Source organism: Prunus avium, chromosome 6, assembly GCF_965620075.1.
Source record: "Prunus avium chromosome 6, drPruAviu1.hap1.1, whole genome shotgun sequence".
NCBI classification, from domain to species: domain Eukaryota; kingdom Viridiplantae; phylum Streptophyta; class Magnoliopsida; order Rosales; family Rosaceae; genus Prunus; species Prunus avium.
The window spans coordinates 1369571-1387545 of NC_142289.1; the positions used below are offsets into that span (position 1 = coordinate 1369571).

The 17975-nt window shown below is 38.5% G+C and overlaps 4 protein-coding genes across 4 annotated transcripts; 2 read left to right on the forward strand and 2 right to left on the reverse strand.

Annotated features, from left to right (window-relative positions):
* Window positions 1-764: 764 nt before the first annotated feature.
* Window positions 765-3980, reverse strand: LOC110754341 (calcium-binding EF hand family protein). The gene is made up of 4 exons (XM_021955401.2): window positions 3554-3980; window positions 2824-3018; window positions 1769-1950; window positions 765-1316 (listed from the first exon to the last, which is right to left on the reverse strand). The coding sequence occupies exons 1-4, from the start codon at window positions 3840-3842 to the stop codon at window positions 1023-1025; spliced, it is 960 nt and encodes a 319-aa protein (XP_021811093.2). The 5' UTR covers window positions 3843-3980; the 3' UTR covers window positions 765-1022.
* Window positions 3981-6328: 2348 nt separating this feature from the next.
* LOC110754331 (calmodulin) lies at window positions 6329-7776 on the forward strand. Its single transcript, XM_021955389.2, has 4 exons — window positions 6329-6499; window positions 6910-7067; window positions 7155-7235; window positions 7461-7776. The coding sequence occupies exons 1-4, from the start codon at window positions 6424-6426 to the stop codon at window positions 7593-7595; spliced, it is 450 nt and encodes a 149-aa protein (XP_021811081.1). The 5' UTR covers window positions 6329-6423; the 3' UTR covers window positions 7596-7776.
* Window positions 7777-13707: 5931 nt separating this feature from the next.
* LOC110754329 (putative aldo-keto reductase 1) lies at window positions 13708-17798 on the forward strand. The gene is made up of 7 exons (XM_021955387.2): window positions 13708-13907; window positions 15661-15828; window positions 16074-16277; window positions 16457-16629; window positions 16895-16991; window positions 17138-17294; window positions 17448-17798. Exons 1-7 carry the CDS (start codon window positions 13848-13850, stop codon window positions 17633-17635), a joined length of 1047 nt encoding a protein of 348 aa, XP_021811079.1. The 5' UTR covers window positions 13708-13847; the 3' UTR covers window positions 17636-17798.
* On the reverse strand, window positions 14327-15498 carry LOC110754330 (uncharacterized). Its single transcript, XM_021955388.2, has one exon. The coding sequence runs from the start codon at window positions 15350-15352 to the stop codon at window positions 14540-14542; it is 813 nt and encodes a 270-aa protein (XP_021811080.1). The 5' UTR covers window positions 15353-15498; the 3' UTR covers window positions 14327-14539.
* Window positions 17799-17975: the final 177 nt, after the last annotated feature.

Here is a 17975-nt window from a genome sequence, read left to right on the forward strand (position 1 = left end):
TAAGACTCACCAAGAAAACAAAGGGATCCCATCTTGTTACGTGGATGTCCAAAAAGTACATGTTTTTTAACTTTCCTTTCATGCCCATCTTTACAGAAAACGACGTTTCCCAATTAGCTTATTTGGATCGACAAAATCCATCAAACATTTATCACATATTGCAATTTCACATCGGCTGTGCTTCCTTCCCGTACCACATTTCCATTAAGCACATCTGTGTCGGTCACATGTTGCGCTATTTTGAAATTCCTTTTAAGCCAAAAGCACTTGTGAAAAGAGCACTTCCACTCATTTGCCATGACAAAGGGCAAGAGTAAGGCAATGCTGTTACTATTCATGTAAATAGTGGCAATACTTGCAAAAGGTTTGTTGTGTTTCCACCCATTATCATGGCAATAACAATTCACATGAGATATGATGAGATGAATTTATATAGAGTTTTGGTGTAAAAAGTGAAGAATATAACTAAGTATTTATTTTTAAAAAAATTGAAACTTTTGGTATTATTTTAGATTTTTTTTTGTTTTTTGTTGTTGCTGACATCAGCAGCCCTCAGACAACAGCTCGGGCTGTTCTTGCCTTCGGGCCTGCCAGGGTTGGTGGAGCCCACAACTTGCCTGGGCTGTTTTGTAGCGCTAGATACAGATTGAAGGGCCTAGGCCCCCTGCTGCCCGGGCTGGGGGGCTGCGGTGGAATTGCTCCTAGTACAATTATTCTAGCCCAAGTCACAAAAAACTAATGCCAATGAACACAACACAATGCCGTGAAACTTGAAAGCTTCTATCTGCCTTGTATACTTTTTATAATCGATTGTTACTCAGCCAATCAAAGGCCTAAAAGTAGTGTAAAATATCACCTTAAACCATGCTATCAATTCAACGATTCTAGCACACACAGATATTACAAAATGTAATTTTGTTCGTATTTGGCTGTATGGATTGGGGGAAATGACATGTAATCAAATAATCCAAAATGGTTTATCTGCACAAACAAGCAGCTCTGACAGTTGAGCTTCTAGCTGCTCAAATATCATGAAAAACAGGGCTTGCTTCTAGCTGCTCTGCAAATTTCTCCAGGATCTGCTTCACAAGATTTCCAAATTTATCCTCACCTGCTTCCTCTAAATCAGCAAACACTGCATCATACAAAAGGGCCACTGTCTCGTTCGCTTCGGATGGTGGCAAGCCCAACTCTGTCCCATTTTTTTCAAGAAAACTCCTGATTCTTTCTGCATTCCCCGAGCCATCCTTTCCTTGGTGCTTGTCTTCCAATATCTTCTCTACGATAATGTTCAATTGCTTCTCATCTGCCAAAAGCTGCATAGTTTTCAGGAGTTTGTCAGACTTTGTTGAAAAGCATTCACATAACATAAATATAGGCTTGTGCCAACAGTGACTAAAATTCTTGAACTTCCGAAACCAATAAATGGTTCCGAGACAGGCATATCCAAACAGGGTTGCAATGCTAGGTCAACCTAATTACCAGTGTTAAAGCAAGTTTCTTTTAGTTCTCCAAATAACAGGGGGGTAAATATCAATACTATATTTGCCACTAAGATAAAGGGTACGGGTTATGGAAGAACAGAACTAGCAGCATAAGTAGCTCAAGATAGTATTGGTCAATGAAGAAGAGTCAAGAATACTAGTTACTCAGTTCCCATATAGCAAGTAGAGATCAAGCTTCCTAAACGATAAATTAAGGAATATTCAACCAAATGAAGAACAGTTCATAAAAGAACTAAAATAAAAGATGGGGGAAGAGGAACTACCTTTCTTAGCTTGGAACCATTGACAATCTTGATGTTCTGGATAAAAACAAAATGCTTTTTTGCCAGGGCCTCTGATAGTTCTTGTAGGACAGGCTGGAGTAATTCAGCAAATTGTGCTTGGCCCAGTTCTTCTTCCCCATCAGCTTCGTGTTTCTTCAAGATATCACTTAGAGGAAGAAATTCTGTTAAATTGCACCATTTTAATTATTATCAACTCTACAACTACGAACATCAAATATGGAATAGACGGTTTATAAATTCTACAGACTGGATTAAGTACTTCATGACAAGCTAGATCTCAACATATGCACAAATTAATAGCGCAAAAGACAAGCTAAATCATTATAAGTGAAACTTTGTACTAAATCTTCATTTGCAAAACACAAAATATGAATAATCTCAAAGTATTTTAGGCATAGATTAAACAATTTGAGGAAAATGAGATGGGAAATCTAGGCACAAAGCTTAAGAGGATTTCCGTCCTCATTCCCCTGATGTGACTACTGTAATCAAAGTCCTCATTCCCCTTAGGAGAAATCTAGTATGATAAGGGTCTACAGTATTCAAAGTCCAAAATAAGCTTCCTCTCTCTCTCTTGCAGGTTTAGGGTTCATGCAAAGTCTCAAAGTCCACATCAGAATACACAAGATACACTCTAGCACTCAGAATATAACAGTAAAACTAAAGTATGAGAAGGTGAGCAATAACAAACTTAAACCAAACAAAGAGGATGCTAGAAAGTATTAATCGCATGTTCAAAATAAATGGATACAGTCAATTTACAAATCTGACTCATGAGGATCGAAATAGTCTGGTCTAAATTTGATCCTCCCTACTAGTAGGCCATCCATGGACCCAAGAAGGTGCAGTCTTTTTCTTCTTTTCTTTATAGTTTAAAAAAGTGCTCGAGTCATACGAGAAATTTTTTTAGAGAACCAACCAAATATAACAGAACTTTAATTAGTTTCTGTGCAGGTTCAATTATTCATTTACAGATAACAAATATTTTGAATAATCTTAAAATTAATAGCGAAAGCGAAGAATTCGATATGAACCTGAAATGGGAGGAACGCCCATCTCAACTCCCATGTGAACAAGTGCATTCCGGATCTCATTCTTGTTGATCTTTCCTGTGTCTTCTACATCCAGATCAGTGAACAGATTCTCTGCTAGCATTGCAAAATCATCCTCATCCTCTAAAAACAGTCGAAGAGTGTATCCATCCAAGACAGATATGACAAGTGGATCATCTGCAGTGTGAAGACAGAATTTCAAGCATAAGCATGCATTATTTTCATAATCAAATTTTGAAATATTTCAGTTCATCATATTTCTAAAAATAGAACAACATCTCAATCTCCAACTTCCATAGTCCAAATGCTTGTTGGCTAACTCAAAATTCTCCAAAACCAATTTCTGTTGATGCCAGGCACTTTCTAAACAGCTGATTTCCTAATCTCAGTCAGATATAATTTGTTATTCTTGCTGACAGAATGAGAGTGAATATAGGAGAAATCAGTTCTTAGATCCTAGATCACATAAGACATCTAAGACTCAAGCTTTTCAATTTCTTTCCTCCACTTTTCCTAATCTTTTCAGCAACCAAACAAAGCAAAAAAATAAAAACCTCATACACGGATGCCAAAATCCACTAACACATAAGCACATTCATGCTCTTAATTCATCGGCGACGAGAACTTGATCATAAACTCGCTTTCGGAACTATAACATAACATATCACACAATGTATATAAATATCATATATTATAGGTATGCAAGCAGCACCTTTTAATTCATCGGCGATCGCTGTGATGTAGTCCGTGATCACCTTCAGAGCCTGCTCGCGATCTAGCTCCTTGAGGCGGAAAACGTCGTCGTCTTGAAGGCTGATGCGTTTCAGAGCAGAGGACTTGAGGCTCTGAGGCAAGGAGAGGCCGAAGAGAGACGAGGAGGCTTTGGAGTCGGCGAGGTCGAGGACCTGAGCTCCCGTGAGGCTGACCTCAGCTTCCGGCAGAGAAAGGTCGATGGCTCTCAGGTGGTTCCCGTCGAGGACCGTTAAAGCTCCGTCCGACATTTTCAGTTTTGAGAGAGAGAGAGAGAGAGAGAGATGACTTTGAAATTTTGATGTTTGGGATGGGAGTTTACGCAGTGGACTTGGAATTGAAATGGTCTGGTCTGGGAGCTGTTGGTTTTGTCTCTCATTTTTATTTGTCCTTGATGTCCGAAAATGCAACTTTAGCTCTGGCACCTCGGTTTTTAGGTTAATTACAGAAAACGTCAAACACTGTTTTATTTTATTATTCAAAATAAACAACTTTTTGTTTGATATTTTGTTTTTATTAAATAATTTTGCTCTTATTATATTAATTTCTTTTTTATTTAGTATAATTTAAGTAAGAGCATAATTGGTATTTTGTCAAAAGTGATTGATCAAGAGAAATTGTAAATAGACAAAAATTTAGGCCTATTTTATTTTCTATCATAATTATCAATTTGGCTCATTTTGGAAGGAAGACTTAAAGTTGACTAGCTTTTTTTTGTTTTTTGTTTTTGTTTTTTAAACCAGAACCAGAATCATCAATGCAGACCAACTTTGTAATTTAGACCCAAAAAAAGGACCAAGTTTGTAATTAGTCTTGGAGACAAAGCCCACGCTCGTTTTCAGAAATAAAGCATATCTCTCGAAGACAGGCCCACTTGCAAAATTCAATTGTTTCTTTGGACTTTCTATATACATATACTAAGCCCACATCTCTTCTTCAGTGCCCTTTTGTCCTCTTTTGTCTTTTTCGAAACCCCACAGAATAACAAAAGCAACGGTTCTTTCTTCTTTAAACCTTTTCTGGGTCGAAGTTGTTTCGAATTCTGTTGATGATCCTACTTGAACTAAGAAACCTACTTGAATTATGAAGACGTAGTAAGCAAGAAAGGAAGAAAGATTAAGGTAAATAACTAGCCTACTTGAATTAGGAACTCTCCACTGCCACTTTCCTATATAAATTATAACCTGCACGTGATTCTTAATAAACTATCTAATCAGTCAGCCCTTCCTTCGAGTTCGAGTTCGAGTTCAAGTTCAAGTTCAACTTCATCAAAGAAGAGAAACAATCAAATTCAATGGGGAAAAAAGGAGGAACTAAGAGGAAGGCCAGCCACATAGAGATGGAAGAGACCACCCACCTGAACAAGGCGTCTAAGCAAGACACCGCTCGGCCATTGCCAAAGCGGCGGCGGCTCAAGAAGAAGCCCTGCAACTCCGATGAGCCCCGCAACCTGAAGGATCTATGGAAGGCTGCCTTTCCTGTTTGTACTTCATGGTATCACGTGGAATCTGTCTACAACGAATTCAAGTGGGATTTCTCCCATCTTGAACAAGCATTCCAAGAGGGAGGAAAGCTGCATCATCATGAGATCAATGCCAACAACAACAAATTCTATCTGTTCGGAACAACCGAAATTCATAAACAAGATGTCGGAGAATATGTTTTGATCCCTGTGGTGGTAGCCATTGTATCAGCTTCCCCGCCTTGCCATCAACTAGGCTTTGACGCAACTGATTATGACATGCCGGGAGCCAACGAACGAGTTATAATTCCAATGAAAAAGCTCAAGATGGACTGGATCCCCTACATTCCTGTCCACAAGAGACAGGCCAAAGTTGAGAGACTCATGAAGAGATCTCCTCAGATATTTGTGTTAGGCTGCACTCAGAGAAAGGTTGCTTTAGAACACATCAACTCAGACCGTTGCCTCAAAATTCAATACTCGGTGCCTTGTTTACATGATCATCATGATGAGAATGAGGTTGATAAGACTAATACTAGACCGTTGAGTCCACTGAGGGAGTTCCTCCTTGAGCAGGTGATACAAGAAGATGAATTTTTACCTCAAGAAAGAAAGGATTTCCTGATGGGGTATGTCAGGGAGCAACTCTTTGAAGCAAAGAGAGCAGCTAATAAAAAAACGAGGATTTACAAGTTCTACCCCCTACCAACACCGCACACTCCTCCCCTTAGGCACAAGTTTGCCGGCATCAACAACTTTTGCCCGGACGCTGATGAGGTTCTGTGATGGATGATCATAAGTCCATCAGTGATGTATATACCACAAACAATTGAAGATATATTGCTAAATTTGGTTTTTCACATGTATGTATGCACTCTAGATTCATATTCTATTATTTATTTGTGTGTAGTTTGAATGAGAAACAAGTAAGTTTTGAAGACAACACAAGAGAGTCCAATTTAATCCCTTTTCACATTAGCAACACATAAATTCATTCATTCAATCAAATCACTGATTTTAAGGAAGAGAATACAATAAATAAAATCAAATGCGTGCGTGAATGTAGGGACAAGGATGTTCCAAGAGTCATGGTCACCAAGGTGGCTCAATTCTTTCCCACTACACTCACGACTTTGAAACCAATTTCTAGAAATACTAGCTGACTAAAGACGACATTCATATCAAACAAAAAGGATAAATAAAATACTTCTTTGACTATATATATTCTAACTTAAAGAACGGACAACGTTTACCCTTTACTTAAGATACAGAGCATATATATATATATAATATATGTCTCATTTCTGTGTAACTGTGTGCAAGCACAAAAGGTGGTTAACTTGGAAATTGAGATTATAATCAAACACAGCATGGGAGAGGTCTTAACTGAACAACAGATTGCTGAGTTTCAGGAAGCTTTCTGTCTCCTTGACATGGATGGAGATGGTAATTAGTCTCTTGTTAATTATTAATTTAGTTTATGAATATTTAGCCAAATATTTTATATCATAGCTAGAGAGAGTAGGATCTGCTTGCTTGCTTGCTTTTGCACAAGTGTTTCTTAAGAAATCAAATGATTTACATGAACAGCTATTAGAGCTATTGTTTCTGTTAGTTTCTAGATATATACTCTGCAGCTAGCTCAGCTCAGCTCAGCTCAGACAGTCAATGCTTTGCTGCTATGGTAGCTTGATAATAACTGTCTGAAGGTGTGGCTTAATTTACTGGCATTTTCATTGTTGTTGCAATTTCTGTTTCATGTGTGTGTGTGTGTCCTTTGATTTCCATACTTAATTACCTTGATTTTATTCATGTTCATGTGTTTTATTTGGTTTATTTCTTTCAAAATTTGTTAGGCTGCATTACCATTGAAGAACTGGGGACTGCGCTCAAATCATTGGATCAGCATCCTACGGAAGAAGAGCTGCAGAACATGATAAGCGAAATCGATGCTGATGGGAACGGAACCGTAGAGTTTGGGGAGTTCTTGCATCTCATGGCAAGAAAAATTAAGGTAAAATTAATTACCTAACAGTAATCTTTTGACAGCAAAACAAAGAATTAACTGATCCATGTTTTAATTAATGTGGTGATTACATAGGAAAATGAGGCGGATGCAGAATTGAGAGAAGCTTTCAAAGTTTTTGACAAGGATCAGGATGGCTACATTTCACCTAATGAGGTTGAATAATTCTTCATCCCAATAATATATTCCACATCCATTATTTTTAGAAAAAATAAAAAAAGAAGAAGAATTTATTTAACGCCGCTTAGCTAATGAGACTCTGCCAACAAACGAAGACCAAAGTTCAAACAATCCAAGAAGTCCTGATTTTAATCTTGACTTTGCTTCTAATATATAGTTTTTTCTTTGTTCTGCTGCATGGGAATGGTTGGATGGTTGCAGTTGAGGCATGTGATGATTAATCTTGGAGAAAGACTGACTGATGAAGAGGTAGAGCAAATGATCAGAGAAGCAGATTTGGATGGTGATGGCTTAGTCAATTATGATGAATTTGTTAGAATGATGTTAGCATTTTGATTTTGATCCATCGCCATCTGATTCTAAACCACACATATATTGATATCAGTGCATGAGTTGGTCAAATAATAAAGTGACGTCGTTTTGATTTTTGTACATTTTCGGTTTCTATTTGTACTGGGCCTTGCTCTTATAAGAGTCCATTTCTATTCATCTATTTCCCCAATTTAATTTCGAGGAATCTTTAATTCTATGCACCTTTTTCTTTCTTTCTTTCTTTTTCTCATCAACGTCTATGTGCATCTTTTGAGGCAGCAAAGTAATAAAGACCCTTGAATTTTTTGAGGTCCATGCGTTGTACTTTTGTGAGAGAAACTAATCATAAGCAAGCATCATGGAGTAATGGGTTCATTTTTCATTGGAAACTTTACCCTTGTATAAAATGTGAGAGATCTGCTTCATTACGGTCTTATACTTGGGTGGATTGATAACACCATACTCGTATCATACGTGTAAATAAAACCATCGCATAAGTATATTTCATTTCATCAATGGTCCTAGGCCTACCTAAACCAGCAGCCGAACCAGACACATTGATCCTCAATTGAAGTGTGGATTGAAAAAATAGTGATCAGAATGAGAAACTGAGAAATGGGTTTTATGTTGGGCAGTGGGAAAGTCCCAATTATAGCATGTAACAGACTCTAGCAAGCAAAGGTACCAACAAGTCGTGGTTGTTGTTGAGGTATTAATACAAAGGAAAACCCTGCACAGGGTTTGCAAGAAAGCAAATGGGTGACGTGGGTTGCACTCAACTCAATAACCATAAAGCTTGTATGGAGTGTAGCCAAATGGGGCTTCCAAACAAAACAAGGTGTACAACTCTAGATGTGCAAATATATATATATATATATCAATCAAACTGGTTTCATGCAGTGCTGCAGTTTTTGCTTACATTATGAAACTTCCACGTATGCAAGACTCAGACTGAGAGAGAGAGAGAGAGAGAGAGTTTGGTAGCAGCTTAAATGTTATCCAGAAATTAAGATGCATGTTTTAGGCATTGGCGTAATAAGATGTCACACATTATACTGACCCGGAGATATAAATAAACGAAATAATCATGACCTGTTGTCTGATATTTTCTTATCAGCACACGTTAATATATATACCAAGGATCTTAATGGGATTTTAGGACCACATCAATCAATCAATCGATCACAGAAATTAAAGTTCAGAAATGCCAAACCGTTCCATGCATGCCTGCACCTTGAGATGTATGTGTTTGAACAACCCCAAAAACAGATTCTCTGATTCTTTTTTTTTAATCTTTTTCTTGTCCTCCTACCAGATCTGCAAATATGAAGCACCTCCCCCATATTACCTACTGTTGTTATAATAGAGGTCCTTGTCCATATATATCTTACCAGATCTGCTAAATATTGTTACTGTGGTCATGCAGTCTAATCTGGCGAATTCATACATACACTGTTACACAGAGAGAGAGAGAGAAAGAGAGAGATTAATTCCTCATCTCATCTATATGATTTTGGATTATAATTAATTGGTGATTTGAGAAGACTGAATCTCAATTCAATAATAAAAACTTATAGAAAAATAATATATGAAAATATCAGAACAGATGACTGAATCTCAATTCAATAATAAAAACTTACAGAAAAATAATATATGAAAAGATCAGAACAGATGAGTACAAAGGAATGCATATAGAAACTTGAATTAATAATTAATGGACACAAAACTGTACATGAAGGGAATATAACTAATTAAAAACACTTTTCCCAACGAACGAGGATGGATCTCAAAAGCACCAAACTGCATTGACACAGGGAAATTCTGTCACTCAAACCCCAAACATCAATATCTCTCTCGCTTGCTCATCAGATGGCGATGAGATCTCCACAGCCTAAGCCTAAGCCTAAGCCTAACCTAAGCCTAGCTATGTGCTAAAGCTCCCATAGGTTTCTCACTTTATCAATATAACATGCACAACGTCCAAAACATCAAAATACATACGGTATAGATATGCCATGAATAAAACGGTTGTGCACAGAAGCAAAATTGTGTGAGGTACCCAGATGAGCAAAGGAGAAAACTGTGATACAGATGTGCAAAAGTGAATTGATGGAAATTTTATGTATGAAATAGACAGACCTTTTCTAGCTAGGGTTGAAAACCCTAATGGGTTCTTGAAGAAATCCATGGCTAAGAATCTGGTGGATTAACAGTTGGGGGCTGATAAGGGGTCTACCGTGCTCCAGTCAACAGATGAAGCTACCACATGATCTAGCCTTTCTTATAAAAAAGAAAGCTCAGATCATGCTGGCAGCTTCAACAGTTGGAAGTGCACGACGACGTTTCACGCACCCTCATTCTTTCAAGCGAGTAGCTCCTCACCTCACTCAACCTCAACTATTAGTCTTTCTCCTTCTTCTAAGTTCTTCCTATTCTTCTTGTTCATCTTGGAGGAGGCTTCAGAGATAAGAAAAGATAAGAGGATATAAATAGAGCGAGAAGATGTTAAGGGGTCTTTAAGTCCTACTTCTTCCACGCAATCGACTTTTGCATCTTCCACTCTGTCCTTTTGTCTCATGTGAATCGGTCTTCAATTCCTACTTCTTCCAGTCCATGTTTTGCATCTTCCACTCCATCCTTTTTTGTCTCGTATGTATGGATGGTATAACTTAATAAGTAAGCTTATTAAACCTAATAAATCTAGCAATTAAACCTAATTAAGACTGAAATAGGACATGATTTGTAGCGTAACTGTTAATTTTGCACTATCACCATACGATAGTACAATATCTTATTTTGTTGAAAATTAATTATATAAAGCCGAAAAGGGTTGGTTGGATTGGTAATGATCGTTGTCTTCACTATTAAAGTAAGTTCGAGTCCACAATTCCTCTTGATGGAGCTAAGACTTACTTTCCATGGTATTAATTGTCATTCCATTGCATTATTTTCCATTGATTATACGAGAAATAATAGTAATGGGAATGGCTAGCTAGGTAATAAAGTACATAGACTAATGGGTGATTAGAGAGTAGAAAATTAAAGTGAGAAAATGAAGCGCGCACACACACACTAGGTGGTGTTAGCTAGCAAGTAGATGGAAAGTAAAAACAAGGGAAAAGATGAGAGGAGAGAAGCATGTGGCCCCAAAAACAAAAAATGAAATAGAATATTAATTGTCACCCCACGCCACCACATGCAGACAGGCCTTTGCGAGAGTTTCTATATCTTCTTAACTTAAGAGGGCTTTATAACTTTAGTTGGACGACCTTTTCATATTGCCTCTCTGAGCTTCTCTGTGTGTCCTCTCTCTCTCTCTCTCTCTCTCTCTCTCTCTCTCTCTCTCTCTCTCTCTGCCTGCCTGTGCCTGTGCTGTAATGTAAGCATCAAGCATGAACCAAAAAGAGTATAAAACACAGAGCAAAAGGGGGACCATTAGTTTTGCATGGCTCATCAGGGTCGCATAAGGTTCACACAAAAAGGAAAATAAGCTGGCATGGCATGACAGCAAAAATAAGAGCTTGTATATTTTCATGTGTTTTTTCTTTTGTCTCTGTTACCTATGTATCAAGACCTAGTAATTTGCTGCTACATATAGTCTGCATTCTTGTCACTTCCTAGATCTTATTTCATTTTTATTTTACTTATTTCGATCCCTGATGTTAACATTTGGCTTCTTTTTGGAAAGAAAACAAAAAAAAAGTGAAGCCACTCCATTTGGAAGTGATTTTCCAACTCACTGAATTAATTTCAAGCAAATAAAATCCAACCTTAACGGCTCATTGATATATATATAGAATAAGTGATAGTTATTATTAATGAACAAATAAAAGTACAAAGTACATGTAGTGTGAAATATAAATAAATCTTCACGAGTGATCAAATGCAATAATATGTTGAATTGATCTGGAAATAATCACACACAACTTAAAAATAACTAAAATCGTCGATTCAAATGACATGTACTTAGACTTCTAATACAGATCCGACATGCAATAGCAATAGCAGAAACGTCAAATTCATATCAATAGCCAATTTATTTTCATTAAGTTATTTTCCAATTTATTTCTTCATAAATATTACAGTTCGGGCGGTGGTCCAACTCTGTTTTCTGTACCACTCCCGTGCGCCACTGCTAGCTAACCCACACACCGTCGTGGTTCTCTTGGTCATTTTTTTTTTAATTATTTATTTTTTACCGAAACGTTTTGGTCACAAGGTCCTGAATGTAATATTTGGAGTTCTCATTCTCAACAAATAAAAACTCTGGAAAAATCTTTTTAATATTATTTTAAATAGAGAAAATGAAACAAAAATGCTCGGACCGGGAGAATTGAAACGAGTCACTACACAGTACATATGGGTATGGCATCGCAGTTATAAGAATGCATCGCTTGGCAATGTGCTAGGGTCAATTTCTTACAACAGCACTGCAACTCAACCACTAGTCGAACAAGGTTATTATATTCGTGCTTTCCGCTTAATTAGCTTTGGCTTTTTATTTTTAATAAAGTGCCTGCTTTGCAGACTTGGAAAGATGAAAAAAAAACTTGTATAAGACAAGGATAGCACCGTTTTGCTATTCCGATCAATCACAAATTAATATGTAAAAAAGTAATTACAAGTGACATACAGTGATTAGTTGAGGATAACACTATTCATCTAAGTGTTTTAGAATTCCAAATTTGCAATTTACTTTAACCCAACAACAAGGACATTTTAATAATTAATACCACTCGTATTCCAATTCCATATAATTCAGTAAACAACTTCAATAGAAATTCGGAATCTAACTCCCATAAATCCATATGATTTAGTAAACAACTTCAATAGGAATCCAGAATATAATTCTCCTTAATCCAACTCCTCCTCAATAATTCATCATCACTTCAATTCCTCATAATTCAATTACAAATTAGTAAACATATCAATAAATCAAGAATTCCTTTTCTTAATTGTTTAGTTTGTAAAATATGGCAATATTTGATGTTACAGCAGCAGCAGGTGTGAATGTCATGCCTGGAAATTACACTAGAATGGCCCTGTCCCTCGAGATGTGGGGCTATCAATCAATCATCAAGGAAGTTTGAATCACATTCTTCGATACTACAGATGTTTATTCGACCGCACACTCAAGGCCAGGGTAAAATTCCAATACTTACCATCACTGCAAATCAATTACGTGTCCCCGGTGTCAGTGCTCTTTACCTCTTCAGACCCAAAAACACTTGCCCCTTCCGACCAATAAAACAATGACTTGTAAAAACGTTATCATACATGTTATGTTATTATAAAACAATGACTTGTAAAAACGTTATCATACATGTTATGTTATTATATTATTGGCCGAAGATAGCACCACGAGAGTTTTTATAGGCATCCAATGAGACAATTGCCTAGAGAAAAGGTCCAATTGGCTACCTAGCTAGCTAGTCTCAACTCAACTATGTTCATGTAACGAATAAGTTTTCTGGAAACTCGGTTATGTTTCATTCATGGACTTTGATCATAGGAATCATATCATATCCACTGTTCAATGGATAAATTTTTTTTTGTCAAGAACAAGGTTTTGTTTGCAAACACACCACCAATGAAAAATGGCAAAATTACAAACTAAGACGTACTAGTAGTATACCAAACTATTTTGGTGCTCCTTCATCTTTCTGGAAATGGAATGGAACTAAATAAATATGAAATGCAAAAGTAGTCTCCACTTATTTTATCATTTTTTTCCTTTTTCGATTGCAAGGGAAAAAAGGACCGAAACAATTAAATCCCTTTCCCTCAAAAAAGGAAAAAAAGAAAAAAAGCCTTTATCATCCCGATCACATTCATAACACAGTCCGGGGAGAGTCGAGTAAGTGAAAGCAGAAGCAAATGAAAACATCAAACATATAGAAACTCCAAATGCGCAACATTTTGTTAAGATTATAAAATTGGTTTTATTATTGAGTGAGAGCTGGACAACTTAATCTAAAATAAGGAGAGCGGGAGGAACACGTTGGGATTATTATGATATAACTTATGCAAAATGTGTGCCTCATGTTTTATTAAAAAAATGAAGTTGACATGTCAACTTCAAGAGTTTCATTATGAGATGCAATTTGGATGTTGGTCCTCAATGATTACCGATAAAGTCAATGACCCAGAAACAATACTAATGTTGACACAAAATAAAGAACATAACGACTAATTGTTTTGGCCGTCCTGAACCAGGCTGTTCTCTGAACCAAGTAGGGAGGAAAAAGAATTGAAGAAAAGCTGAAGCACAACAGAATGGCTGAGGAGCAGAGAGTTCAAATTCCTAGGGTGAAATTGGGAAGTCAGGGATTTGAGGTGAAACACATTTCAGATACTTGATAAGTTCTATGTGTGTTCAGCTAGTATTTCTTTATCAGTTTCCTTAGTTTATATGTGGTTTTCTGCATAATGCACACATCATATTTAGTGAAACTTGAAATCCCAAGGGTGTATCAAATCATATTGAGTTCAAAATCAGATACAGCAGAAGCTAGAGTATAGACAGAGCAACAATATAAGCACGGAAACTTGTTCTCATGAGGCATCAACAATCAACTTTTAGATTAATTCCAGCAGAAAAACAAGACTAAGCTTAATGATCTCTCATTTCATTTGGCTTGATAGAAACTAAACTAGCAAGGTCCTGCTCCTCTCCCACAGAGATTCCACTCATTCACAAAACATGGACATTTTCTCATCCTACATTTCATAGCTACAACATACTAAATAGAAAGTTTGCAACAGAAAAATTTCACTTCATTGTTCAAACACATAGAAATCCCATACACGTCAAATGAAAACATCTATTCAGTCTAAATCATAAGGGAAAGTAGGTTCATTTCACATTACTAAGCCAGCTACCTCATCACCCACAAACAAACATTCAGGATTTCACTCAAGAGTTCAAAACAAACAAAACTAAACATATAGGATAAAAGTACCGATCATCACTGTTGCTGTTGGTTCTGCGGGTTGGGTGGAGGAGGCGGCATGCCTGGACGAGGTGGTCCATACACAGGAACACCACCACCGGGGGGAGGAGGCATTCCAGGACGGGGCGGAGGCGGCGGTCCCCTCATCATCTGAGGCGGAGGTCCCATCGGCCTCTGCCCGAACTGCATTGGTGGTGGTCCCGGGAATTGCTGCGGCGGGCCCGGCCCACCAGGCCTAGCAAACTGCGGAGGAGGCACCCCAGGCGGCGGGCCCCGCACCATTTGCGGCGGCCCCTGTCCAGGGTACGGAGCCATCTGACCTGGAGGTGGCCGAATCACCGGCGCAGCCGGGTAGGACATGGGCGGCGCGGACATCTGGGGCGGCCGAGAAATCTGAGGCTGCATCATGCCGGGGGCGGGCCCGCCGACGCCGCGAACCGGGCCGGAGAGACCTGGCTGGGCTTGGGCGAGCGGGGCGGTTGGGATGCCACGACCGGCGGCCCGGCCGATTCCGGGGCCTGCTAAGGCGGCGGCGCTGGCGGCCTTGGCGCGGGACTCTTCCTGGGGAGGTGGGCCCTCGACGGTCATGGAGACAACCTCTTCGCCGCGGAGGAGGACGAGGCCTAGGGTTCGGCGGTCGTCGCGTTCCTCGTTCTTGTTGCCTTTGAGAGGAGGGAGCTTGCGGAACTCCTCGCAGTCGCCGAGGACGAGGTTCATGTGGCGGTCGAAGGCCATGAACTTACCGACGAGCTGACGACCGTCCTGGATCGTCACCCTCATGCGGTAGTTTATGAATTGCAGCATCTTGGAGCTCTTCGACATCGACATTGTGACGATGGCTCGTGAGGTCCGAAATCACTACTTACTGTGCTTCCCAGGGTTCAGGGTTTTTAGATTTTAGGTTTTAGGTTTTAGGTTTTTGGATTTTGATTTTGATTTCTAAACGACGGTTGAATTGAAGATGCGCCTGCCTGTAGTATTTTAATATTTAGGACTAAGCAGCTATCTTTGCTTGAAAAATTTGGTCGTCTTTTTGGATTGGGCTTGGTTACAAACTGATTGGGCTTATGCCTAAAAAGCCCTTTACAGTAAAACAGTGGGAATGAATTGTTGTGTTTGTTATAACTTATATGCAGGTTTCCCAGTTGGGATTTGGGTGTATGGGGCTTACTGGAATCTATAATGCTCCAGTCCGTGAAGAGTTTGGAATATCAATCATCAAGTACGCATTCGATAACGGAATTACGTTCTTTGATACATCAGATGTTTATGGGCCTCATGCTAATGAAGTTTTGATTGGAAAGGTAAATTCTGCTCCCAATGCCTTATTCTTTTCAAGCTGGTTCCAAATGACAATATAAATCACAATTGAACATGGAGGGAAAGCCATAGCAGTTAAAAGGTGCAATTTTTCTTACACAGGCAAACCTCACTCACTACTGATAACTTGCTTTGCATGTTGATATGCTTGCATTGTAGGCCATTCTATGTTTTCTCTTGTGACTTGTTGAGAGGACTTCACTTAGTATTTGTATTTGGAGTGTTTCAGGCATTGAAGCAGTTGCCTCGAGAGAAGGTTCAGTTGGCTACAAAGTTCGGCATTGTAAACTTTGAATCTACTCAAGTTGTAGTAAATGGCACTCCAGAATATGTTCGCTCGTGTTGCGAGGCCAGCCTCAAGCGCCTTGGTGTTGGCTACATTGATCTTTACTATCAGCACCGGATCGATACAACAGTCCCCATAGAGGACACTGTAAGTGTTACCTATTTTCCCTCCCATTTTAAAGTGCAAAGTTCATTTTTCTCTTTTGTTTTCTAAATCATGACAGATGAGCAATTTGAAGTTGAAGATTCGCTTCAACCCTTTACTAGTAGCAGTGGTGTTGGGATTTCTCAACTTTTTTATTGAACTATTTATACTTGCTATTGTAGATGGAGGAACTAAAGAAGCTGGTGGAAGAGGGGAAAATAAAGTACATTGGATTATCTGAAGCTAGTCCAGACACAATAAGGAGGGCACATGCAGTTCATCCCATTGCTGCTATACAAATGGAGTGGTCCCTTTGGACTCGCGAAATTGAGGACGAAATTGTCCCACTTTGCAGGTAACCCTCATCTTATATACCAATTCCAAAAAATCTGTGCAGAAACCAAACATGCTTTCATACAACTATACCAATTTACAGCTTCCATTAAACTTTTATACCAGTCTACTTTTGAGAGGAGTTCTGCATGATTTCTGTGCTGCTTGCTTTGGTTGGCAGTGTTTTTGGAATCCCCAGTGCTGTACATCGTGTATAGGATTAGTTGTATTTAGTGAAAACGATGAATCAAAATAATGAAAAGTTTGTTGTGCTTGTTCGAGCTTAGGGAACTTGGAATTGGGATTGTCCCATACTGCCCTCTTGGTTCTGGATTTTTTGGTGGCAAGGCAATTGTGGAAAGTGTACCTGCAAATAGTTTTCTGGTAACCTATCAAGTTCTTTCATTCTAATTACTATATGATAAAGAGCATCTTGCTCAGATTGATGCAAGCCCTTCAATTTGTTAGTTTCCTGTTGTTGGTTATGATAATAAGCTTGCTATTGATTTGGAAAATCATTTTGTTATCAGGAATATGGACATCCTCGTTTTCAAGCAGTAAACCTTGAGAAAAACAAGATCCTTTATGGTAGAATACAAAAGTTGGCTAAAAAGCATAGATGCAGCACTGCACAACTCGCCCTTGCATGGATTCGCAGTCAAGGTGATGATGTCGTACCGATCCCTGGTACGTTCCCCTTTCGTTCCTGATCTGCCTCAGTCATCTAATGTGTTATTCGTACTTTGCGCACCTGTGATAATAAGTTCACTCTAGTCTGATGCATTACGAACCAATATCAGAATCATGACATTTTGCTGACCTCTCCTTGTGTTTTTGTAGGGACAACTAAGATAAAAAATCTTGATGATAACATTGGCTCCTTCTCAGTGAGACTCACCAAAGAAGATATAAAAGAGATTTCTGATACAATACCTCTGGATGCGGTGGCAGGGAAAAATGTAGCTGATAATTTTATTAGCTGCTCCTGGAAGTTTGCAAATACACCAGCAAAAGAACATCTTAGATAGATGTTTGCATATGCAATCTGGTCTGCAAATTTCCTGTAAGAATTTGTAATCCTGCTACAACTGAGAGCAGCAAATAATCGTAAAAAACCACTGATACTGCTACATCATACATGTGTGTTACTTATCTGATTCTGATTTTGGTTTGCAATGCAATTGAACTTCTTTGATGCATTTATGGATGTGAATAAAGTGCCAATATTTCAGCATAATTTGTTAGTGGACCAAAAATGAATTTTCCAGTTTTTGTGCTAGATCAATTTGTGGGAAGAGGGAGAGAATGAATATGTGGGGGAAAGGGAGATGCAAACAAAAAATTTGAAAAAAGATGACTTCTTGTTGG